At 34.5% G+C, this 25,856-nt stretch overlaps 1 protein-coding gene and 1 pseudogene across 1 annotated transcript in view; one reads left to right on the top strand and one right to left on the bottom strand.

Moving 5' to 3' along the window:
• The window catches only part of BRDT (bromodomain testis associated), a 58,343-nt gene that overhangs the window by 27,671 nt on the left and 4,816 nt on the right, over positions 1 to 25,856 (top strand). The window contains exons 8-16 of the mRNA XM_025417673.3: positions 1,443 to 1,571; positions 2,266 to 2,454; positions 3,050 to 3,219; positions 3,298 to 3,587; positions 3,673 to 3,786; positions 3,908 to 4,048; positions 11,031 to 11,089; positions 13,426 to 13,597; positions 20,477 to 20,577. Coding sequence (XP_025273458.1) covers positions 1,443 to 1,571; positions 2,266 to 2,454; positions 3,050 to 3,219; positions 3,298 to 3,587; positions 3,673 to 3,786; positions 3,908 to 4,048; positions 11,031 to 11,089; positions 13,426 to 13,597; positions 20,477 to 20,577 — 1,365 coding nt within the window. The remainder of the gene's footprint in view (positions 1 to 1,442; positions 1,572 to 2,265; positions 2,455 to 3,049; positions 3,220 to 3,297; positions 3,588 to 3,672; positions 3,787 to 3,907; positions 4,049 to 11,030; positions 11,090 to 13,425; positions 13,598 to 20,476; positions 20,578 to 25,856) is intronic.
• Positions 18,324 to 18,692, bottom strand: LOC118355113 (protein S100-A11-like; annotated as a pseudogene).

Below are 25,856 nucleotides of genomic sequence, written 5' to 3'. Positions count from 1 at the left end.
TTGATGCAGCTAGAAGTTTGAGCACTATGTTGAATAAAAGTGAGAATGGACATTGTTGTTCTTAGTATAGAAGAAAAGCTTTGTTTTACTAACATCGACTATGATGTTAACTGTGGGTTTTTATATATGGCCTTTATTTTGTTGCAGTATGTTCCCTTTAAACCCACACTCTTGAGAGTTTTAACATGAAGAAATTTGAATTTTGCCAGATTTTTTCTGCATTTATTGAGATGACTGTATGGCTTTTATCTTTCATTTTGTTCCATGTGTTGTGTCCCATTGGTTGATTTTCACAGATACTGAATCATCCTTGCATCCCTGGCATAAATCCCACTTGGTTATGGTGAATGAATTTTGCTGATATTTTGTTGAGGATTTTGCATCTGTGTTCATCAGAGATACTGATTGACTTGTGATTTTTTTTTTTTTTTTGGTAGTGTTTTTGTCTGGTTTTGGTATCAGGGTGATGCTGGCCTCATCAAAGGAATTTGGAAGTTTTTCATCCTTTTCTATTTTTTAGAATAGTTTGAGGAAGTTAGGTATTAACTCTTTAAATGTTTGATAGAATTCGCTTGTGAAGCCATGTGGTCCTCAACTTCTGTTTCTTGGGAGTTTTTTTGATTACTGGTTCAATTCCATTACTAGTAATTTGTCTGTTCAGATTTTCTGTTTCATCATGATTTAGTCTTTGAAGATTGTGTGCTTCTGGGAATTTGTCCATTTCTTCTAGGTTATCTTAATTTGCTGTCATTATTATTATTAGTTTTTGCAAGTGTCTTTGTATTTCTGTGAATATGTTATTACCTCTCACTTCTAATTTTAAGTCCTCTCTTTTTTTTTTTTTTTAAGTTCCTCTCTTTTTTTGATGAATCTGGCTAAACATTTATCAAGTTTGTTTTATTTTTTCAAAGGACTGGCTCTTGGTTTCATTGGTCTTTTCTGTCGTTTTGGGTTTTTTTGAGTCTCTTTATTTCAGCTCTGATCCTTATTATTTCCTTCCTTTTACTAATTCTGTTCAATTTCAAATGTCTTTTCACTTAGAGGAGAATTTTAATAAAAACCTTTCATTTAAATGTTCAAGGTTGGTTTAAGGAATGTATCTTTTCATGGCTTTCCTAAGATCAAACTTGTCTAAGATGATCTGGAAATGCACTGTTTTCCTGCTTTTGTGATTTTGTTCCTCTTCTTTTTTTTTCTAATTCAGAATATCCTCCTTCCTTATCTCTACTTGTCAAATTTCACTGGATATTTTCAAAGTCAAAAAATATGAAACAAGCAGAATTTTAACATTTGTCAAATTTGGAGGGTGGGTATCTGTTTTTGGTATTACCTGTATTCTTCTGTATATTTTAACTATTTCATAATATAAATAAATAATGGAAATTTTCAAGTGATTATTGAACTATACTATTTGTGAATCCTATAATTTTTCCTTAATTTAGGGAAAAATGGACAACCAAGAATACAAAGATGCATATGAATTCGCTGCAGATGTTAGGTTAATGTTCATGAATTGTTACAAATACAATCCTCCAGATCATGAAGTAGTGACAATGGCAAGAATGCTCCAGGTAAGTTGATAGCTGTGCTCTGAAAGTGAGTTTCCTCTGAACATGGTATGGAGATTTTAGAGCCATAACTCAAAAGATAAAGAATGCCCCACTTCCCAAGTATGAAGTGTAATTTATTAATTAGAGTATTAAAATGTGGGGGTTGTTTTTTGAGGTATAGCACACATTAGTTGCAAATCTTTTAAGGAGGCTGCCTTACACATAGAGGATATTGGGGAAATATTAGTGAAGAGGGGGTTAATAGATATCTTAGAGAGGATTGACTAGAGTCCATGTCCCTCTTAAGGTAAAGCTCTAGATTTTTGAGGCTGACACAGTGGGAGGTAGTGGAATGATGCACTAGTCATGGGCAAGAAATCCTTGAAAGGTCCTCCTCTCTACAACTTGAAAGGTCTGTCTTACATAGAAGAGAGGAGAAAAATTGCTATGGTTGGCAGGCAAGGAAGCATGAGTCTTATGTTTCTTCCTTGGTAAATACCCCCCATCCTCACCCCGTTTTATAGAGATAAAATTGACATATAAAATTGTATAAGTTTAAGGTATGTAATATGGTGATTTGATGTATATATTATGTAGTGATTACCACAAGGGAAAGTAGAATTATTATCAAAATATGAGACTTTTGTTAAAGGGTGTTATTGCTGTATGTATTTGAAAATACAGAAAATCTTTATAATCTAAATTTCCATTATAGGATGTTTTTGAAATGCATTTTGCAAAGATCCCAGATGAACCTATCGAGAGTATGCCTGTCTGCTACATCAAAACAGATACCACAAAAATCCCTGGTAGAGAAAGCAGTAGTGAAGCTTCCTCTGAAGATAACTCTTCTGGTGATTCTGAAGATGAACGAGTTCAACGTCTTACAAAGCTTCAGGAGCAGGTATTTAATTGTATTGATAAATTTTTTTGTATTTTTATGAGTTGTTGCAGCAAATCTATTATAAAATCCTTTTTGTAGATTAAAAGTCGTTACATTAAGATCACTTAGCATCTATGGCATTTACTTCTTGGCACATTTGTAATGCTTAATATTCTTTCCCTACCCAAATATCTATGTATCTTTAAATTCTGTTATTTATATTCCTCACCATCATGAGTTCATTCCATTGAAATGATTTATACGACATAATCCAGGATATTTTATGGATGAGATTTTTAACATTGCTACCTTTTGTGAGAAAATGTTAACTTACTCTGAGCTCAAGCCTGAAAAAAATAACATTATCTGGAAATGTTAATTTTCATGGTCTGTTTTTAGTTGAATATCTAAATTTATGGGTTGAGCACATGATAGTATTTTGATTTAATGTATGCCTTCAAAATAATGAATTTGTGGAATGAAATAAGACCCTGACAGAAATGTAATATAAAATGAATTTCAGGATACGTTTAACTTTTGAGTGCCTTCATTTTTTTTCTAATGTCTTTAATTATCTAGAGCTATCAATGTTTAAAGAATTTTTTTTCTTTATCAGCTGAAAGCTGTTCATCAACAGCTACAGGTTCTCTCTCAAGTACCTTTCCATAAGCTAAAGAAAAAGAGTAAGTCTAAAAGGGAAAAGAAGAAAGAAAAGATTAATAGCAGAGATGAAAATCCAAGAAAAAAGTTTAAGCAAATGAAATCAAAGGAAAAGTCCAAAAACAAGTAAGTATCCTTTATAATGCCTTATTCATATAATAATATTATCTAAAATAAATTTGACTAAATTTAATTTTTGTTTAGTCAGCCAAAGAAGAGGAAACAACAGGTGTTTACTTCGAAACCTGAAGATGAGGATAATGCTAAGCCTATGAACTATGATGAGAAAAGGCAGTTGAGCTTGGATATAAACAAACTCCCTGGAGATAAACTTGGGCGAGTTGTTCATATAATACAATCAAGAGAGCCTTCACTGAGAAATTCCAACCCTGATGAGATAGAGATAGACTTTGAAACACTGAAAGCATCAACACTGAGAGAACTGGAAAAGTACGTTGCTGCATGTCTAAGAAAAAGACCGCTAAAGCTTCATGGTATGTATTACTGTGTATCAGTAGAAATCAGTCTGTACTTGTGTTACTTTTTGGTAATACTCTTTTTTACTCTTAAATCACATAGGTAAGAAAATAACAAAGTCCAAGGAGGAATTTCATTCACAGAAAAAACAGGAGTTGGAAAAGCGGTTACTGGATGTCAATAATCAGTTAAATTCTAGAAAATGTCAAACAAAATGTAGGTGGCAGTTTTTTATGTGTTTTTTGTTTTTGTTTTTTAGGATGGCAGTTTTTAAAAAAAAATGTTCTTGTGATTATTTTATTATACTGGCATCGTAATGTGTTTCCATGTTTTGTAGCTGAGAAAACTCAGTCATCCAAGGCTGTTGGAAGTGGTTCCCGACTCAGTGAAAGCAGCAGCAGCAGCACAAGCAGCTCATCGGAGACCGAGAGTAGTAGCAGTGACTCGAGCTCCTCAGACAGCAGTGATTCCGAATCAGGTTAGCTGGCCCTTTACGTGTGCCTCTGTTTGTGGGAGCAGTTTTTTGTTTTTTTGTTTTTTTTTTGTATTATTGAGACTTAAACTTTTAAGAAATGTTTGTCACTTACCCAGAACCTATGGTTTGGATGCCACACTTATTTCATTACATGTTGACAATCTCACTATTTTCTTTAAAAAAGATACTGTGTAAAATGAAACTTCATAATATATGTATATGACTTAGAGGTTTGTAATATTGAAAAGAAGTTTACTAAAGGTGGGAGATACCTTCTTAATACATAATGCCAGATCTTCATGTGAGAAAATAACAAATAATAAAATTCCAATCTTCACTTCTTTTTATAAAATATTATTTGAGGACATCTTTTACTTTACTCCCCATGATATATTAGACCACTCTAATGTTGCAAAGTATATCCTGTTGTGACAATATATTCTAAATTGAATAATCACTTTGAATTAAGACACCAGTCATCCCAGAAAATGTTTAAAGCAGACTCTTAGTCACTTTTGTGTTTTCTTCACTATAGAATATTATCTTCCATTTATAGAAAAATGTACTTCAAATAGAAATTTTCAATTATGCTAAAGTAAGGTACCATATTATTTTAGTAGTTTATCATCAGCTGTATCAAGCTTAATTCATTCATGTTTTCTTCGTGCTCTTTCATTGATGGTTATGTAATTGACAAGTAATCACTGTCCCAGGGATACCAACTTGGCAGTGGCATTCCATTATTGTCTGCCAAAAGGCACATTCAGAATACAGGGCACTTTTGTCTCCAAAATTTTGCTTTATTTTAAATGAGATGTTTCTCGTTTGTCCTGAAATTCAGTTCTCTTTAAAAAAAAAATCCTACACAGAATATTGTCATATCAGGGATTCTTACCATTTGTAAGAATATCTCTCATTTCAATGTGTAGTAAGGATCTGCTGGCTTGCAAGTACACTATGTTTCACTTTTGGTTCTGTTTAGTTTGCATTTACGCGGTACTGATTGCTGCATTTTGTTTTTACATTTCTGAAGTATATAGTGGTAAACGTTTTTGTTAGAATAAAAAAATTACTTTTGTTGGAATTTGTCATAGAAAATTTTTAAATTAATTTAGGGCTCTGATTATACATTATTTCCATATATCTGACTTTAAAGCATAAAACAATGCTGGAAAACTCTAAGTTGCATTTAGTATTTTAATTGTTATTAGCATTTGTAATTTCATCTAATAAAGCATTTGTGGCCTAATAAGTTAGAGCACTTTGTCTTTTATTTGTAGGGTAAAACTGAGTTATCCAATTATGTACTGACTACTGATTAATAAATGCCTTGAGCATTAGTGGGAAAGTGGAAAAGTACTCTATACAGAGTACTTCAATAAAGGTGTTCAAAAATACCTTAATTTTAATTGGAATTAGTTTCTGATAGATTCTTTCAATTACATTGCTTGAAGAGGTTTATTATCCACTGTGTTCTTAAAATGGTGTAATATATGTTTCCCTAATTTTCTAGCTGAAAAAATTATAATTTTTTATCATATTTGTGTTGAATTTTTATTTTATGACTGGCATTCTTGTTTAATGTCATCTTTTTCAATAATGGACTGTTTTTGAAAACATTGTTAAAATCAGAGTAGCACATTTTTATATTTCAGCTGACATTATGGATAGTGTGTAGGTTTGTGACACTAAGGTCAGTCTGTCTTCTAACATGATAGTATGAATTTGCATTTTCCTTTGAAGTTTTTGTTTTATGGACATTGAAACTGTGTACTTCATTGAGAAAACACTGTTATAAATTGCAAACACAATGCCTACCTCCAATGAGCATTAAGTTCTGTTTGAGTTTTTGTTTGTTTTATTGTTTCACAAAATAAATTAGTGAGTGAATTTAGGACCTCTGTCCTAAATATTAACTTCAATTGCATGCATTAAAATGCTGTGAGGTTCTTAATTTTTAGTGTGTAATCTAAGAACATTTTTTACTTTCTTGAACAACAAAAACTATAAATAAAAGGATTATAAATGATGAAAAATAATTAAGTCAAATTGTATCAATAGCAATACTTAAAGTAAAAATAAGTAAAGCATCTACCATTCCTAATTGTGTACATGACATTCTCAAGGAGCAGATGACAAATCCCAAGTCTAAGTCTCAGGGTGGAGGGAAATGGAACTACTTACTGAGAAAATACAATTTGTGAAAATCAGGAATATTAGCAAACGCTTTATCTGTTATATAAGTAAAAATTAACTGAAAATATGCATAAGATTGTAGCTTTAAAATTTATTATGATTCGCCCAGAACTAAAACTTAACATTTGGAATATCTTTATTACCATAACTCTGGTTAATAAGACTTTCAGTTATTCAAGATAGGAGATATGAATAGAAGTTCATTTCTTCAAAATTTTAATAGAGGAAAGTTTTCTGGAAGCTTTGGTGAGAAATTCTTTTTTGATAGAAGGATATTGTCATAAGCCATTTTTTCTTAATCTATTTTTTATACCGGCCTTCTGGAATTTTTATAGCAGCCTGTACAGTCTTCTTAACCAAGTCATAATCTTTTGTAATTTTGGTTATCAGGGATGGAGCTCTACATTAACTTTTCTTAATCCTCCAATATTATTGACTCATATGGTTCTTTAGTTATCCTGTATTATGAGTTGGTCTGTCTTTACTGCAGTAGCATTCTTTTCAGATGTGCAAAATGTGTGTGTGAAATGTTTGAAAGGTAACATCTGTGAAAAACATTTAAGTGTTGTAAACTGTGTTGCAGTTGTTTATTCCACATTATTTAAATGATTATCTTCTATGTATTCTCAAACTTATTTTATGCACTTTTGAAAAATACAGACTCAATTCTGCTTTGCTAAATAGGATTAAATGGCAGAGCTGTGATTTCCAAGGCAAGTTTGATTTAAAAATTCTTTAACACTTCAAACAAGATATTAAGTCAGTTCCAAAATAGAGTTGGAATGAAAGCCCAAATCTTTGAAAAATATAAACGAGATATCTGTGGGGTAGAAACAGTACTTGAGTGCAGATTTGTTGTAATTTGGTTTTATTGTTTATTTTCTTGATTAACAGTGGCATATGCAAATTGTCATGTACAGGTTAGTCAAGAACATTTATTGAACATTGGAATAAATATAAAACCTTCCTAAATTATTTTTTCATAACCATCAAAATGTCATCAACTGTCAGACAGGTTTGACCATAAAGTGAATTTCAGATGCTTATACCCTTGCTGGGGTCTGCTTGTATATACATATAACCTGGTGAGAGTTTTCTAATGTTCAACAATTTTGGCTATCCTGAGTGATATAACAGGGGAGGAATATAATAATTAATAGATTCAGTCCTGTGGATAATATTACTGAGAAATAATCAAATGGGAGTAGCTCATTGGTAGTAATGCTTTTGATAGAAATCTTATAGGAAACAACTTTGGAACTGTCTAAATGTAAGCTCAAATACTTGATTAGTGTAGAGTAGAATATTTTCCAGGAATGTTTATACTTTTAATTGTTTAATATTTAACACACAAAGGAACCCAGTGGTTAATTTGTCGCTTCATTTATTAGACTTCTTGCTTTTATTGGCTTCAGTGTAATATTCAGAGAATGAAATTTATAAAGTTCTTTAACAGGTTCTTTTTTAAAAAATTTCCTTAATCATGAATGAATTACAAATACGAACAAAACAACAATTTTTCTTTTTAGTTCTACAACCTAGGTTTTCTATAGAAATGACAAGGATATGATTTTTTCCACACAAGGGGAAAAGGACAAAAAGGACTTGGTTCAAGTCTAGATTTTGTTTTACCCCTTTAGGAGAAGGATGGTTTAGTGAATGTAGGATATAATAAAATGACAGTGTAGAGTAATCTTTTCCATTTAGGAGAAATGATCAGAGTTAATTATATAAATTTTTAAGACTTTATGACATCCTCATCAGTTAAAGTTTTTTCAAAGCAAAAGCACCATAGTGATAAATTCAAGGACCCAAGCTTGATATATACTTGTATATATTGAGGTCCATATGTGAGCCTTGAGTCTTAGAAATTAGTGATGAATTTTGTCTTGTGAATTTAAAATTTTTTGTCCTATATGGGCCTTCCTGCCTGAATAAGCAGGCTGTGTAGAATAGTGTTATCTCAGTACATTAGAATCACCTGTAAAACTTGAATGGAGAATGGGGCCAGGTATATGTGATGTTAGAAGTATCTCAGGTGACTTTAATGTGCTGCCACGCTTGAGAACCATTGGCCTTGGGTTTTTTCCTTTTGTTTCCACTTTTCAGCTCTAGTTTTAATAATTTAGTAAAAGGAACAGCAGTGTATTTAGTAATGAACCTTGCTTCTCCCTCTGCTCCACCCTCACGTATGTGTTTGCGCTCATTCTCGCTCCTCAAAAAAATAATTGGGTATTTCTCTTATCTTAAAAAAGCACCAAATGCTTCAATAACAATTGCCAAGCAAGCAAATTTTTTAGTTCAAAAGCAAAATGCTTGATTTCTTTTTTCTTTTAATCAATAGAATACATCTTTGGTCATAAGTTTGGGCAAATCATTTAACATCTCTGGACATTCTTTCTTACAAAATAAGGTAGCAAACCCTAGTACTGAATTCCTATTACCTTTCTAAATCCTGTACTAAGTAACACAGTGTGTTTTATTTTTCTAACTTAAAAGTATTTTTTTCCTGCTTATATGGCATAAAGTTCTGGTTTTGCACTACAGTATTATATTTATATTTAGCTTATTATGTTTTTTAGGCCATACTATCTTGCTGTCTCTAGAGCATTCATCTCAGTGCTTTCATAGGTTATGCTATTAAACCAACTCTTGGATTGGTTTAATATTTGATTGCAGCTCTCTTTTTTATTCTATGATTGAATTTTTTGCGTTAGTTTAAAATGAAGACTTCCCAATCAAAGTTTTATATTGAAGTTCTGGGAAAGATTTGAAAATAGAACATATTACTACATAACACGCATAATATTCATTTGCATATTTGCATAACACGTATACCTGATTTGATCTTCTTAAGGTAGGTATGCATATTATCACAGTTCCCCAGAGAATCAGTTGACACCATAATGCTCAATTTCATTAATGATTGTAAAACGTGGGGCTTCTTCACTAATTAAAATGAGATCTTAAGCTTAATAGTACAAATGTGTATGTTGGCCTTTTAATTGCAAAGTCCAGGAACTCATAAATAAATAGAAATAAACAGCTTAAACTTTACTATGTTTCTGGAAGGTCAACTATGTAAGAGTAGAATAAGCCAAAAGGCTGAGTTTTAGTCTGTCATTATTCATCTCTCCATAGTCTGTAAGACTTTTATGAAACATTCTGTATTGGGTGGTTTTGACATTTTTTTAATTGAAATATAATTGGCACACAATATCCTATTAGTTTCAGGTATATAATACAGTATTCAGCATTTGTATACACTGCAAAATAGTGACTACAATAAGTCTAGTTACCAGTCTGATTTTTTTCAATTAAAAATTCTTTGATTCCTTTTGCTACTATCTTCAGATTTGGAGATGGTAATTTTTAAAATTCTGAGTTTTATTTTTATGTATCAGAAAAATAATGCCCTTCAATTTCTTAGTAGAACACTAATGAGGTATGTCATATTTTATTGTACTTAAAGAGTTTATGTAGATCATAGAATAATGTAGTTTAGCTGCATATTTGAATAGTTAAGATGGATGTGTAGATGTGCATATAGTATATGATCATATTAATTAAGTCTGTTTTTTGGTTCAAAGCCAAAACCATAATGTATTCCCTAAATGTGAGAGCTACCTGGATCTATAGCCTCAATCTTTGCTGTCTGTATTTTTCCCTTCCCTTCCATCTAACCCCAACACTTAAATAATACTTACTGGAGTGACATTAAGATGGTTTGTGTCATTTCAAATATTTGAATTCTTTAAATTAAAGCACTTCATTGAGTAGCATTTAGCAGTTTTAACAATGTCCAGCATCAAACATTTTAGGAGAGGAAAGAACAGTAACACATCCAGTGGAAACTGATGGCATTTCAGGAGGCAGAAGGTAATTATTAAAATTAGAATGTTTAAAGTTTGAATAAGATTTTATGTTAAACCAGCTTTGGTGCCCTGGGGCCTGAAGCAAATGAGCTCCGGTGGCTCATGAATGCTGACCTGGAGAGATGGGTCAAGGCATTAACTGCCTATTTGGTGCTTTACCACATTGACCTAGGCTTATGATTGGGGAGAACAGCACCATAACCAACTGTAAGATTAAGAAGAACCTATGAGCACCATGTCAGATCTTTTTATATCTATTCTACCACCAGTGTCCACTATAAAGGTATTTCTAAAGGTAAAGAAGGTAGTGTAAAAACCATTTTTTGCTACATAGTTGAGGCTGCCAAATAGCTAGAAAGTAAATAAAGGATTATTTGGAGTCTTTCCTATAATGTTTAGTAAGCAGAGCAAACTTTACCATGAAATCGAAGCTTCACTTTTCATAAAAGACTCAGATAAGTGACATATCCTTCTCTTTATAGTATTCTTAATTATTTTAATTAAGTCCCTTATGGCTTTATTTATGGCTAATTGATAAAAGATTTTACTATAGTTCATCCTACTTGTTTAAAACCTTATCTGTGTTGTAACTTGTTCCTTTTTAAACTATTACTTATTCAGACTCTTTGCTATGCTATTCTTTTTGCTTAAATAACCCAAATTGAAATTTGCGAGTGGATATTTATTCCATTATATGGAAAAGAAAATATCCCTATTAAAAAGCAAGTATCGCTTTATAATTTTGACTGATTGAAAGGTCAAAACTTGGTAACTATAATAATTTCTTGATCTAAGGTATTAAAAGTATTTTCTTGAAATGACCATTTTATTTCTAATATGAAAAACATTTATAACTTAAATGGTAAGTTTTTAAGCTGCCAAAGAGTGAAATCTTTTTTTATATACATTTGCAGAAATGTTTCCTAAATTTACTGGAGTAAAACAGAATGATTCTCCTAAAGAACTAGTAAAGGTAAGTTAATTCTTCATTTTTTATCTTAGAATTTTAAAATGTATGTTATGTCGCTGGTGTAGCAATCATATAAAATTTGTTTTGATTTTATTTACAATGAAGAGCTGTCACTCTTTTTCCATTTGTTAACTAAATATTGAAAGATGTTTTCCTCAAGAATATTGAACACAGGAACTGTTTGGCTACATTTTTTCTAAAAAGATATAACTGTTCTATAAATAAAACACAGTAGAACAAATTATAAAAGTATGGAATTAGTCTTGAGGTCTAAATACAGAGGGAAGGCCTTGCTTTTTCTATATGCACACAGTAGGATGGTAGGGTATGCACAGTCAGGTGAAATTTCTAAAGGTAGGAGGAAAATGGTAGGGTTTAAGATGAAGCTCATAATTACCAGCTATTAATTTTAGGACATTTAAGATTAGTAGTTGATGTGCTTTGGAAAGGATAGAAGTAATTTTATCTCTTACTAATTCAGGTTGGTCTCATTAAATTTTAATTTTCTGAACTCTTCTCAGATATAGAATTATAAGTATATATACCTTTATTAAATTATACATTTTTAACATCTAACTAGATTAGGGATGTTCAACATAAATACTTGTTTTGAGGGAGCTCTCAGTTGTAAGAAGAAATATAATCACATGGTTAACAGGTTGCATGAGGGACGCCTGGGTGGCTAAGCGGTTTGGCGCCTGCCTTCGGCCCAGGGCGTGATCCTGGAGTCCTGGGAGAGAGTCCCACGTTGGGTTCCCTGCATTGAGCCTGCTTCTCCCTCTGCCTATGTCTCTGCCCCCCCCCCCCCCTCTCTCTCTGTCTCTCATGAATAAATTAAAATATTAAAAAAAAAAGAGGTTGCATGGTTAGTGCTGTAATTTATATTCATAATTTATTGAGAAAATGAAGAATATATACACTGCCTGAAGGAGAGAATGCTTAAAACAGGTTAACTAAAGGGAAAAGGAAGGAATGGTTAGTTACTACATTGACTCAGATTAAGGACTTATTTTTTTAAAGGTGTAGCATGAAGAGAGGCAAAACACAGGTGGTGTATTCAGGGAAATGTGGTAACGGTATTTGTAAAGGATTAGTTGGCTTGGGAGATAGAATAGGGAGGATTTTGAATACCTAGGTGAAGTGTTGACTGATTTGGTAGGCAAGAACGAGTTCTTGAAGGCTTTTGAGTGGGAACAAGAAACATAATCTGTTGTCATAGGTATTGGAGGAATCAAAATTATATCAATGAGTTTTGAAATTTTATACCTATAGAATGCTGTCTTAATGATCTGCTTGTGGCCAGAATTTTTTCAGTGCCCCTCACTGAGGAACAGAATGCCCATTGATAATAAAAAAGGGAATATATTTTTAGGAATATGAATAAATGCATATATTTTTGTGTTTCAGAAAGTGATTTTTTTTTCTGATTTAAACCTCAGCATTTGACTTTAGGTATTGAGCTTGGGCTTATATTATTGTAGGTATAAATATTCCTAGGGCATTAGTTTTATTCAAGCTAGCATAGGTATTCATACACTTGCCTTGTCTTTTCATTCACCCTAACTCCTTTGTTAGATGGAGGAGAAAGACTGTCTTACTCATCTCTGTACTACCTACAACTTAAAGCTTAGTAGATAAGGTACCTAGGCTTTGGTATCTTAGCTTGCAACTGAGTAGATGTGAGATTCTAGGTAAATTGCTTTTATTATATTTAAGTCCCATTGTAAACTGTAGATGGGGATGATAGTTCTACCAAACTCAAGAGATTATTGTGAGAATTGAACTATATGAAGGGTTTAGCCTAGTACCTCATACATTATAGGCATTAAATAAGTGTTAGCTATTATACTAGTTTTTACTTAATAAATTAATCAGAATTTGTTGATAGTCTACAGGTTAACTATCATGTGACTTTTACCCATTCTTCCCATTATGCCTATAATTCAGTAAGGATAGGAGGTAAAAAAAAAAAAGTGAATTAGCCTCTAGATTGGGTATAAAAGCTCAGTTTTTATTTTCCATAGCTCACAGAAAAGCATTTCAAAATAAGCAGCACTATTTAATATCATGCCTCAGGCTATATGTATTATTAAGATTATCTGTTTCAACTAACTCTGCTTAAAACTATAGGATGGCCAAGCCATTTAATCTTTCCACATCTTGATTTTCTCATCTGTAAGAATGGGATAATTATACCTTATAAGTTTGTGTAACTTAAGTAATACCATTTTTTAAGAGTGTTGTTATGTTTTTTCCTCTTGTGTTTTAAATTTTTTTAGTTAAACTACTTGTGTGGTTAAAACTCTGAATGACAATTTTATTTATCTTTGTCTTAACAGATACAGCGTTCTGTGCAAGATAAAACCTCTGCAAAAACTACCCTTGTTTGTCAGACTTCATATTCGTGTGAAACACCACCAAATCACCATCAGTCAGCATTGAATCATCAAGAATTAGAACATTTACAGGGTGTAAAAAACATTTCACCTTTACAAATTCCACCTCCCTCAGGTAAAAAGTTAATTAGTAAATAATAAACTCCAGGTTAGAAAAAATCACTGAAGCACATTGTTAGAGATTATCTGCTTTATACTTAAGATACTCATTACATTTGAATAAGAAAATTATGTGTACAGTTCACATGCAGCTTACTTTCAAGTAGATTATGTACATTGGCATTGGCATATGCCATATATTAAAACCTTCCACTGCCAGTCTACTACTACTACTACTACTACTACTACTACTACTACTACTGAGTTCTGAGCAGATTTAGAATTTTGCTCTAACTTCCATGATGCTTATTTGAATTGGAAAGGTAGGATGGAATATGGAAAAGATAGAGATTATATAGGTAGAGAAATTAAGTTATATACATGAGAAATCGTTTAAAACTAAGGAAACCTGGGCTAGAAATACTTGCCTAGCAGTGGTTCCCATTTGCCAAAACATCTTCGAACATTTTATATTGTTAGATTCATTTGACTAAATATCCTGTCTGTTAGTTTTGTCAGAAGTGAAAATATTGCCTGTCTCATCTTGATTCTCCTGCCAGTGTTTGGCACAAAGGATAATTCTCTGATACTGATGAACTCAGCCTAGGAGTACCTGAACCTTAAGATACTATTCAGGTCTAACCTAAAGGCAGATGTGAATGAATGTTCCTTATCCACATCTCCTTCCCTTTAGGCTGCTCACTGGTTTGTATTTGGCCTTCCAATGACAGTGGTTTCTCCAAAGCAGAAGAAATTTCTAAATTGTTTTACAACACAGATTAGGAGGAACAGAGAAATTTTGATACTCCTTTATTGCTTCTAGTGGTAGCTCCCTACTGTTCTTTAAGTATTTCATTTTGTATTTAACTCAAGTTATAGCTCTTCCCAAAGCAACACTGGAGGGCATCCCAGAAATAAAGATAAAAATCCAAAGTATGAAATACTTACATCCATCCTTTTGTGGAAAAAAGTTTTCAAATTATGCAGGAGCATAACTGAAAATGTAGTAATTCATGAATTACCTTAAATACAAGTGTTCCATTTGGGTCTTTTATTTTGTATACAAGTAGCTTCAAACAGGAGCATAGTGAAATCTGATTTTATATTAGGAAGTGGTTGTTGCTTAACTATATAGAGGATGGATTAAAGTGAAGATGCTCTGGAGTAGTTGGGACCAAGTAAGGAAGCTGAGTGCTGTAGTTTAGGAAGGAAATTATGAGGACCATAACTAAGGCAGTAAGTATGGAAAGGAAATGAATAAATTATAAAAATATTTTTGTGGTGCAGCTGATAGGCTTTGTTATAATAAATATCTTGCCAAGGTATCATCCAATAGCTGGATTGAGGATAAGAGGTAGGGCTGCCCGGGTGGTTTGGTGCCACCTTCAGTTCAGGGCGGGATCCTGGAGACCCGGGTTCAAGTCCCAGGTTGGGCTCCTTGCATGGAGCCTGCTTCTCCCTCTGCCTGTGTCTCTGCCTCTCTCTCTCTCTCTGATGAATAAATAAATAAAATCTTAAAAAATAAAAAGAAAAGAAGAGGTTGTGCTCACTTTGGATGTGTTTGAGGTACTAGAGTATCTAATTGGAAATCTACAACCGTAAATAGGTTTCTGAAACTAACAGGATATAATGAGAACTATAATTTAGGAATTACCAGTGCATAGAAGCTACTTGAAACTGATAATGAATGAACACACCCAGGAAAATGTATAGAGCAGGAAGAGAAAGATCAAGCACAAAATTCTAAGAAACAAAACTTCCTCAGTTAAAATAGAAAAAAGTAAGGTTAAAAGATGATGTCATCAAATCACAAGAATATAAAAATACCACAAGAGTATATACTGCAATGGATTAAAGTAAGATGAGAAGTGAGGAGAGAGGATTAAAATTGGCAGTGTGAGGGCAGCCCTGGTGGCCCAACGGTTTAGCGCTGCCTTCAGCCCAGGGTGTGGTCCTGGAGACCCGGGGTCAAGTCCTGCATCAGGCTCCCTGCATGAAATGGAGCCTGCTTCTGCCTGTGTCTGTGCCTCTCTCTCTCTCTTTCTCCCTTTCTCTCTCTCTCTCTCTCTCTCTCTCTCTCTCTCCATGTGTCTCTCATGAATAAATTTTTTTTTTTTAAGATTTTATTGAGAGAGAGAGAAGGGGGCAGAGACGCAGGCAGAGGGAGAAGCGGGCTCCATGCAGGGAGTCCGACGTAGAACTCGATCCTGAATCTCCAGGATCACGCCCTGGGCTGAAGGCGGCACTAAACCGCTGAGCCACCTGGGCTGCCCAATTAATTAAATCTTAAAAAAATAAAAATTGGCAGTGTGAGTTTTTTTTTGCTTTTGCAAAAGGTTTTTTTACTAGCCATTGTGATTGGGGTAGAAGACAGTTTTTCTAAGTTGAGAAATAATGGAATGTGGATGTACACCAGTCTTCCAGTAAGTTTATTGGTAGAGAAGATAGCTATGGCTTTAACAGAAAAATAGTTTTGGGGGCGTTTTTTTGGTGGGAGTTTATTGGTTAGATGAGGAGACATTGTTTCATTATGTTTGAGTTTTTGAATCAAAGAGATTTGGACATGTTTAAAGGTTGATCAGAAAGAGCCATAATATAGAAACTGTTTTTATTATAGTAAATTCATGGAATATTGGTAGGCATAGCCCTGAAGAAGTAGATAGTGGAAAATAATGCAGTCAAGATGGTCCTTTGTTCCTATTTTAAGAAAACATCTTATCTATGGAAAGTCAGGCTTTCAAAATCGAAGCCTTCTGTTGGAGTAATTTTATTGTATGGATTAAATTTTTATTTATATGTGATTGTGAGTAAAAGGAATTTGTGTGACTATTATATAAAAGGAATGTGAATGTTTGGACAATGCCAGAGTGGCTATTCTATTGCACTTACCAAATTTTTCAGAATCAAGTGTTTTGCATTTTCCAACTGTAGGTGGCACAATGCCCAAGGGAAACTGCAAATGTATAAAAGCTAAAGTTACTTTTCTGGAGTTTAATCTTGATGGAAATAAAGTTTTAGTTAAATCTTCTTAAACAATGAGTTTTTTCACTTAAGTTTTAATAAAAGTTTGACAAAATGTCAACTTTTGTCAATGTTAGGAGTACATAAAAGCTTTAAGAAATTGAATCACATGTTAGCAGTTTATTTCAAAATTACTGCCATCGTTTCCACATGAACTGAAAAATGCCTTTTTTCCTTAAAATAAGTTGGTCTTAAGTTAAAAAAGATTAATGGCCTTATCCTTTTAACTTCTTCATTTCCCAGATTCATTTCTCAGCTTATAAATCTTCACTCAATTATATTAAGAATTTTTTAAAAAATCAAATGCTTATGTTGTCATATCATTGTGAATTAACATAGCAAATGAAAAGGTAAATCAAAGAGTTTGGTATCTAGTAGGAGAAATGAACAACTGGTATACAAAGTAAAAAAATATTGTTCCCTAAAAGAATCAAAACAAAATTTAAGGAGTTGAGGAAGGCAAAATTACCCCATCTCTTTGGCAGATGTATATTTTACAGATTAAGTATCATTTGCACTGGATATTGGAGGAAGAAGTAAGACTTATCTATATATATCTAGGACTGAAAGGCATTTTGGATGGAGGAAACAACATGCATGAAGGTATTTAGGCAATCGATAATTTAATGTGATTAAAGCTTTGGTTGGATAAATAGGCACGTGGGAGAATGAATTTGGAAAGGTACACCAGGTTCAGATCATAAAGAACCGTGTTATCTACAGACTTTGGACTTAATGCTATAGTCAGTAGGGAGCCAGTGAAGATTTTTTTTTTTTTTGAGTAAAGGGTGTGCCTCAAGTTACTTAATTTACAAATATTATATAGGCCAGTTGGAGGACTGGGCCATAAGGACCTGAGAAAGAAGAGACCAACAGGGCTTTTGCAGTAGTAGGGGAAAAAAATGAAGTAATAGAAAGAAAGAAAAGGGAAAGGTTGAAAAAAATGATAAGGGCAGAATGAGCAGGTCTGTAAAACCTGAATATGTGCTAGATTTTAATAACAAAGTATTACAAGCTTAAGTGGCTCAGAATATAGGCTAGATACTGGTACAGGTTGGAAAACATAAGTCTGAGGAAGAGAAGTTTTGTAGGACCAGAGGGTCATCCCCCTAAAAACATTTTTCAAAGAGACCCTTGACACACTTTCTAGGCTTCTGTCACTCTATTTCCTTTGTCATCCCATCTCTTTGAATGTTCCTTACAGATATCTCTGTATCTGCCTAGCTTTAAATGCTGATAACACGGAGTTGTATCATTAAGCCTTTATCTTTTTACTTCAGAGCATTCCAGCCATGTTCCAAAGCCTATGTTTACTAAGCTAGTGATCCCCTCGGCTTTATAGCAATATTCTTGGAACAGCCTTCCCATTTACCCAGTTATGCCATACATTGATTATTTCTACTTATTAGAACATGTAAAAGGTTGGAAGGCAATGATCTATACATCCTGCCTGAATGATCTCAGTGTCTGTGACTTCTAGTCTCATTTTTACAAATCAAGCATCCAGGCTTCATGCATATTTATACAACTCCACTGAACATCTTAAATATCACATAGGCATGTCAAACACAGCATTCCAAAATTGAATTTCCCTATTTTAATGCCCACATTTTAATCTTTCTTGTTTTCTTTAAAAAACACTATTGTTTTATTATCAGCAGGACTGCCCTGCATGGGGCAGTGGACACTGGGTTGAGGATATGTGTAGGATGTGAGGAGGAGATAATGATTGGGTGGCTGCTTTGAAGGAAAGGGGTGATCTGGAGGCCAGGTACAAGAGCCCTGCAGTTTCACTTCCAGCAATATGTAGACCTCTTAAAGGAGTCCTGGCAAGCTATGGCCATACCACCAATAAGATTAAGAAATTCCTGGAAATCTATCTGGCCATCAGAGTTGAGGTCCAGTTTTTTCATCATGCAATGAAGGATACAGAGTCCATCTGGTTCTTTGTGCCAGTTCTGTATTCATGAAGGTTAGGAACTCTGTCTTGGAGAGTGTGCAGTTGTTACTCCTATCCAGCACACTTGGAAAGCAGCCATCAGAGAGTCGATGCACTGCTCAGTTTCAGTAGGGTTGGACATTTTTGCCATACCTGCTTGGAGGAGGCATGGAGCCTGTGACCAGGTGGCGGTGGTGCTATTCCTCTTTAATTCTTGATAATAATATTGCCACCGCTTATCTCAGCAAACTGAGAGTTATTTAGAGTTTACTTCTCTTGTAATATATACTCTATTTTTTAAATACTATCTGGCCTCAAGCACAAAATGGATATAGTTCTAAATTTATAGTTTTAACTCCCTATTTTTCCATTCCTTGTTGAACGGAGAAAACATAGGTACCATTGGGCTATGTAGGGATATACAAATTTAAACTTTCTTTTCATTCATGACTCCTTTGTAACTGTTTTTTCTCACTCTTCTCTGCTTACTCCCATCACTTAACTTTCTTCTCTTCTTCAAGCCTCAACTTCAACTAGTAGGATTTGGCCAGAGAATCAGTCAAGGACTTGATGGGTAGTAGGAGCTTAAATGTAAGTTCCTCCAATATGTAAATGGCTAGGATTTTGTGAGCTTGAATCAATTAACAAAGATAGCAACTTAGTTTTCATTTATCTCCTCTGTCCTTGCTCTACTTGTTAAGCCCTGTAGAAAAGAACTAGGGAGAATTAAAAGAGAAATGACCCAAATAAGTTCATGCATCAGGATGTTCATGGTTGTGTATGACAGAAAAGTCACTTCAAGATGGCTTGAAGGACGGATGCCTGGGTGGCTCAGTGGTTCAGCGTCTGCCTTTGGCTCAGGGTTTGATCCCGCCATCTGGGATAGAGTCCCACATTGGGCTCCCTGCAGGGAGCCAGCTTCTCCCTCTGCCTATGTCTCTGCCTCTCTCTATGTGTGTGTCTCTCATGAAGAATAAATACATCTTTAAAAAATAATTTTAGGGATCCCTGGGTGGCGCAGTGGTTTGGCGCCTGCCTTTGGCCCAGGGCACGATCCTGGAGATCCGGGATCGAATCCCACATCAGGCTCCCGGTGCATAGAGCCTGCTTCTCCCTCTGCCTATGTCTCTGCCTCTCTCTCTCTCTCTCTCTCACTGTGTGTGACTATCATAAATAAATAAAATTTAAAAAAATAATAATTTTTTAAAAAGATGGCTTAAAGGATATAAGGAATTTTGTTAGCATATATAACCACTATAGTTCAAAGATAAGTTAGTCTTTAGGCATGATTTGACCAAGGCTTACGCTCTTTTTCTGTAGTTATCTTTATCAATAATAAGTGAAATATTTGTATGAAAAATTAACAAATAGGATTACATGGTCTATTCTCTTCACCCCAGAGTCAAGCCAACCTTTTACATTTTGTACTCTTATCTCCTCACTAGTTATTATAGGTATTTAGTGTCTTAGTTCTTCCATTCTTTGTGTTTTCTTTGTTTTTAATTTGGCCACCAAGAAGTATCTTTCCCTGGGAGCCCTGCATTGGCTTCAGACTGCTCTTTCCTGAATGACTCACTAGTGTCTGTAGGGTTACCATGATTGGTTTGGCCTAATAAAAACCTGTCTCTAGAGCTGAGCATCAGTTTGCACACTGGAGGACTGTTAGACCAAAGGGACAGATAAAACAGATTTTGGTAGGTGAGTCACGGTGTCAACTATAATGGAGATGAAACAAGAGGACAAATTTCAAGTGAAAAAATGTTTATTTTACAGTTCCTCAACTAAGAATATTCCAAAGTTAAAACAATATCAAAAATTAATCACTTTGTTTTCATAGTTTCTGACCTGGGTGGGGTGGGTAGGGAAAAATGTCAAATTATGGACAAACAAAATGAAATCACTTCATTATACTGTTCTAAAACTGTGTGCATCTAGGTGATACTGAACAGCATTTGAATGGCCTAACTGTGACGCATCAGTCTGATGATAATGACACAAGAGTGTTAGAATCTGAATGTCAAGTACCTGTGCAGAAGGTAAGAGAGTGATGTTATTTTTTCCTCACAGATCTTGGAGGGTTTTAAAATTGAATATGGAAGTGGAACAAGGGGTATTTTAAGCCTTATCTTGCATGAGATTTTGGATCTCTAAGCTTATTTAATTAAAAAGAAATATTCTTTGGCCTCTTCAATTAAAAAAAAAAAAGTTATTTGTGAGCAACACCTCCCCTGTACCCTCTACCATCAGTTCTCATGCATGTATTTAATTATAAGTTCTATAATGCTGGTATTTGCCAACTATCCTGATTTTATTTTTTTAAGATTTTATTTTATTCATGAGAGACACAGAGAGAGAGGGAGAGGCAGAGACACAGGTAGAGGGAGAAGCAGGCTCCATGCCGGGAGCCCGATGCGGGGCTCAATCCTGGGATTCCAGGATCTCACCCTGGTCCAAAGGCAGGTGCTAAACCACTGAGCCACCCAGGCATCCCAATTCATCTCTGTTCTTAATTCTTTTGCACTCAGCAGATTTATTTTGGAGGTCTCCTGCCATCTCTAAAATCTTTATTTTTCCTTTTTGTCTTATTTTTCCACTAGGCCAGGGTTTCTCTAGTTTAGCACTATTGACATTTTGGGCTTGGATAAGTCTGTATTGGGGGTAGGGCTATGCATTGTAAAATACTGAACAGGAACCTTAGCCTCTTCCTCACTGGATGCTAGTAGTACCCTTTCCCCCACCCCTGTGTGGCAACCAAAAGCATCCACTTACATTGCCAGATGTCTTCCCTGGACAGAGGGGAATCACCCCCAGGTGAGAATCAGTGCCTTAATTTTGCCTAGCTGCTCCCCTATCCCTATTATTTGGCTTATCAGAGGAACCAGTGACCTCTAAAATTGTTACATCCTTCCCAAAATTGATACAGTGAGAAGCCAGAACGTTCTACTACTTCTCTATCTAATTGAACATCCACTATGGTGATTTCAGTTTTAGTCTCTCTGTAAATGACCCAAATACGTATTTCTAGTCCTGACTTCCTATGATAAACATTTTTGATGACTTCTCGGTCTTCTGCAGCCTAGGAGTTGCCACGCAGGGGTGGGAGAAAGGGTGCTGCTAGCATCCAGTGAGGGAGGCTAAGGTTCCTGTTCAGCATTTTACAATTCTTTGATTTATTTCTAATATGTCTCCTTTTTTTCCAACCTCATAAACCAGTACTTACTCTTTTAATCTGAGCTCTTTTTAACATAACTGGTCTAACTTGAGACCCTCCTTATTCTAATCCATTTCACTTTTAACATTCTTACATTGTTCTTCCCGATGTGTTCTCTTGATGACATTACTCATCTGTATGAAACCACCACTGGTTTCCAACTTTGACTCCAGAATGAAGATTAAACACCTTTACATTATGACCCGAAACTAACTTTTCAATCTGAACTAGATGCCTTATAACTCATTGCAACTGAACTATTCATTTCTCTCCAGATTATCCCTATTTATGCCTTTAATTATATTCATTCTTAATGAGGAATGCTTGCCATTCTCATATCTATCTTTCTAGTTGTTTTATTCTTTGTTATTCCTGAAAAACTGTCCTATACTCCCAAACCCACATACAAAGTTTACTATTTTAGCATCTGCCAAAATTTCATTGCAGTTAAGTAGAAATTTCAGGCACAAAGCTAGAGACCAATTTTGATCCTTCCTTTATTCCCTGTTTAATATATACCATCGGGTATTGCCATAGTTGTTTCAAACCTCTATCTGAAGATGGTATGCTTTAAATGACTGAGTAGTCAGATGAATTCTACAGTGGGTATTTAGCTTATTCCATGGGTAAAAACAAAAATAGGTTTTATTGACAACATATGGGAAACACTTCCAAAGGACATCTGGGTGACCACTGATAATGTCTGACTTTTATTAATTCATATATAGCTTTTATTATATGAGGTACCTTAACTCAGGTACCTTAACTCAATGTTCACTTTGTTGAGAGTTTTTATCATATAAAAACAGCTGTTGGGGTGCTTGGGTGGCACAGTCAGTTAAGCATCTTGACCCTTGGGTCGTAGTCCAGGGGTCGTGCGATTGAGCCACACGTTGGACTCTGTGCTCAGCACACAAGTCTGCTTGGATTTCTTGCTTCCTCTGCCCCTCCCCCAAAAATAAATAAATAAATCTTTAAAAAAAACAAGGGTTGAATTTGCCCATTCTTTTTCTGCATCAGTTGAAATGGTCATATGATTCTTATTCATTTTGGTAATGTGGTGTATCATATTTAATCTGTGTTCATCAGGGATATTGGCCTATGATTTTTGTGTGTCCTTATCTGGTTTCAGTATCAGGATAATGCTGGCCATAAAATGAGTTTGGAAGAGTTCCTCTCCTATTTTGGGGGAGAGTTGGAGAAGGATTGGTATTGGTTCTTAAAATGTGAAGCTATCTGTTCTTGGATTTTTGTTTGTTTGGAGGCTTTTGATGATAGACTCAGTGTCCTCACTAGTAATCAGTCTGTTTCAGATTTTCTGTTTCATCATCATTCAGTCTTGGAAGATTGTATCTTTCTAGGAATTTATCCGTTTCTTTCCAGGTTGTTCATTTCTTTGATATAATTGTTCATAGTAGTCTCTTATCTTTGTATTTCTGTGGTATCAGTTGTAATATCTCTTTCATTTATGATTCTACTTTTTGAATCCTCTTTCTTCTGACGAGTCTACCTAAAAGTCTGTCTGTTTTCTTTATCTTTTAAAAAAATCAGCTTTTAGTTTCATTGATTATTTCTGTTGTCATTTAAAACTGCTTCTGCTCGGATCTTTGTTGTTTCCTTCTTTCTCTAACTTTGGGCTTTGCTCTTCTTTTTTCTAGTTCCTTGTAAGAACTAGAAATGTATAAATTAGGTTATACATGAGATCTTTCTTGTTTCGTGATGTGTACATTTATCACTGTAAACTTCCTCTTGAATTGCTTTTGCCACATCCCATACATTTAGTAGTATTTCCATTTTCATTAGCCTCAAGATATTTTTTATTTTTTTTATTTCTTCCTTGAGCCCTTGGTTGTTCAGTAGTAGCATGATATTTAACCTCCATGTACTTGTGTTCTTTCTAGATTATTTTCTTGTGGTTCCCTGCTAGTTCCATAGTGTTGTCAGAAAAGATGTATGGCATGACTTTGATATTTTTGAATTTATTGAGATTTTGTTCTGTGGCCTAATGTGATCTATACTGGATAGTGCTGTTTACACTTGGAAAGAATGTGTATTCTGCTGGTTTAGGATGGAATGTTCTGAATATATCTATTGGATCCATTTGGTCATCCAATGTGTCATTCAAAGCCACTGTTTGTTGATTTTCTGTTTGGATGATCTATCCATTGATGTAAGTGGGGGATGAAAATCCCCTAGTATATTGTATTACTATTCCATACTTTCTTTATGTTTGTTATTAGCTGCTGTATGTATTTGGGTGCTCCCATGTTGGGTGCATAAATACTTATAATTGTTATATTTTCTTGTTGAATTGTTCTCTTTGTGATTATATAGTGTCCTTTGTCTCTTATTTCAGTCTTTGTTTTAAAGTCCATTTTGTCCAATACAAGTAATGCTCCCCTGACTTTCCTTTCTCTTCCATTTGCATAAATGCTTTTCCATCCCTTCACTTTCAATCTGCATGTGTCTGTAGTATGAAATTAGTCTCTTGGAGACATCACATGGGTGAATCTTGCTCCTTTATCCATTCCATCATCCTGTAGCTTTTGATTGGAGAATTTAGTCCATTTCCATTCAAAGTAATTATTGATAGGTATGTACTTATTGCCATTTTGTTGCTTGTTTTATGGTTGTTTTTGTAGTTATTCCTTGTTATTGATTTTTCTTGCTTTCTTGTTCAGTTTGCTGGTTTTCTTTAGTAACAGACTTGGATTTGTTCTATTTTTTTACATATCTAGTACTGATTTTTAATTCTTGGTTACTGTTAAGTTTGTATATATAACAGCTTATGCATATAGCAGTCCTTATTACATCGATGGTAAGTTGACCTATTCTTTACTCTTCTCCACCTCTACTGCCCCCTTTACTATGTTTCAGGTATATGGTGTCATACCTTACATCTTTTTATTTTGTGAATCCCTTGACTAATTTTTATAGCTATACTTAATTTTACTGCTTTTGTGCTTCCTATTCTTATTCTTACTTATGGTCTTTAATTCAAGGAATCCCCTTTAATATTTCTCACAGGGCTGGTTTAGTGGTAATAAATTCCTTTAACTTTCCTTTGGGAAACTCTCCTTTTCTGAATGACAGGCTTGCTAGATAGATAGAGTATTCTTGATTGCAGGTTTTTTTTAAATTTCCTTTCAGCATGTTGAATATATCATGCCACTTTTTTCTTTCCTGTATAGTTTCTGCTGAAAAATCTGCTGATAGCCTTATGGGGTTTTCCCTAGTATGTTTTCTTTTCTCCTGAAACTTTTAGAACTGTAGTTTGCCATTTAACTACTATGTGTCTTGGAGTGAACTTCCTTGATTGATTTTATTAGGGGTTTTCTGTGCCTCCTGGATTTGGGTTCCTTCCCCAGATTTGGGAAGTTTATAGTTATTATTTCTTCAAACAAAGTTACTCCCCCCTTTTCTGTGTCTTTTTTTTTTTCTTCTGGGATTCCTATAATTTGAATGTTTCTCTGGTTGGTTCTTTTTTATGTTTTCTGTTTTCTGTCTCTTTTTTGGTGGCTTCATTGAAGTCTCCCACCCTTTCCTGAATTCCAGTGAGTATTTTTATGACCAATACTTTAAATTCTCCATCAGTCATATTACTTATTTGTTTCATTTAGGTCTCTTGCTACGATTTTTGTCCTCTTCTTTCATTTGGAACTTACTCCTCTGTCTCCTGATTGTGTCTAATTCTCTGTGTCAGTTTCTCTGTTATGAAAGTCAGCTATGTCTCCTATACATGAAAGTATTGGGCTTTCGAAAAAAGGTCCTGTGGTGCCCTGCAGTGCAGTGTCCCCTGTTCACCAGAACCTGGGGTTGAGGGGTATCTCCTGTGTGTGTCATGTGAGCCCTATTGTGGCTAAGCCACTTTTGCCTTCAGCCTCCTCATCTGCAATGGCTTTCTCTGCCTGTTGTAGGCAGGATTTGGCTCCAGTTTTATTAGTGAGCCAGTCTTCAGTTTCTCCGGGTTTGAGTTGAGTCATACCAGGCATTTGCCATAGAGGCAGTAGCACAGAGCTGTTGAGTGCTCTCCCTGTGTTTTGCCTCAATAAGCTTTCATTGGTGGTTGAGTCCTGCAGCCGGACTAGATGTCTGCCCCCCAGC

This window comes from Canis lupus, chromosome 6 (assembly GCF_003254725.2).
Source record: "Canis lupus dingo isolate Sandy chromosome 6, ASM325472v2, whole genome shotgun sequence".
Lineage (NCBI taxonomy): Eukaryota > Metazoa > Chordata > Mammalia > Carnivora > Canidae > Canis > Canis lupus.
Note: the sequence above shows the minus strand (reverse complement) of the source record. Positions and strands in the feature narration are given on the sequence as shown.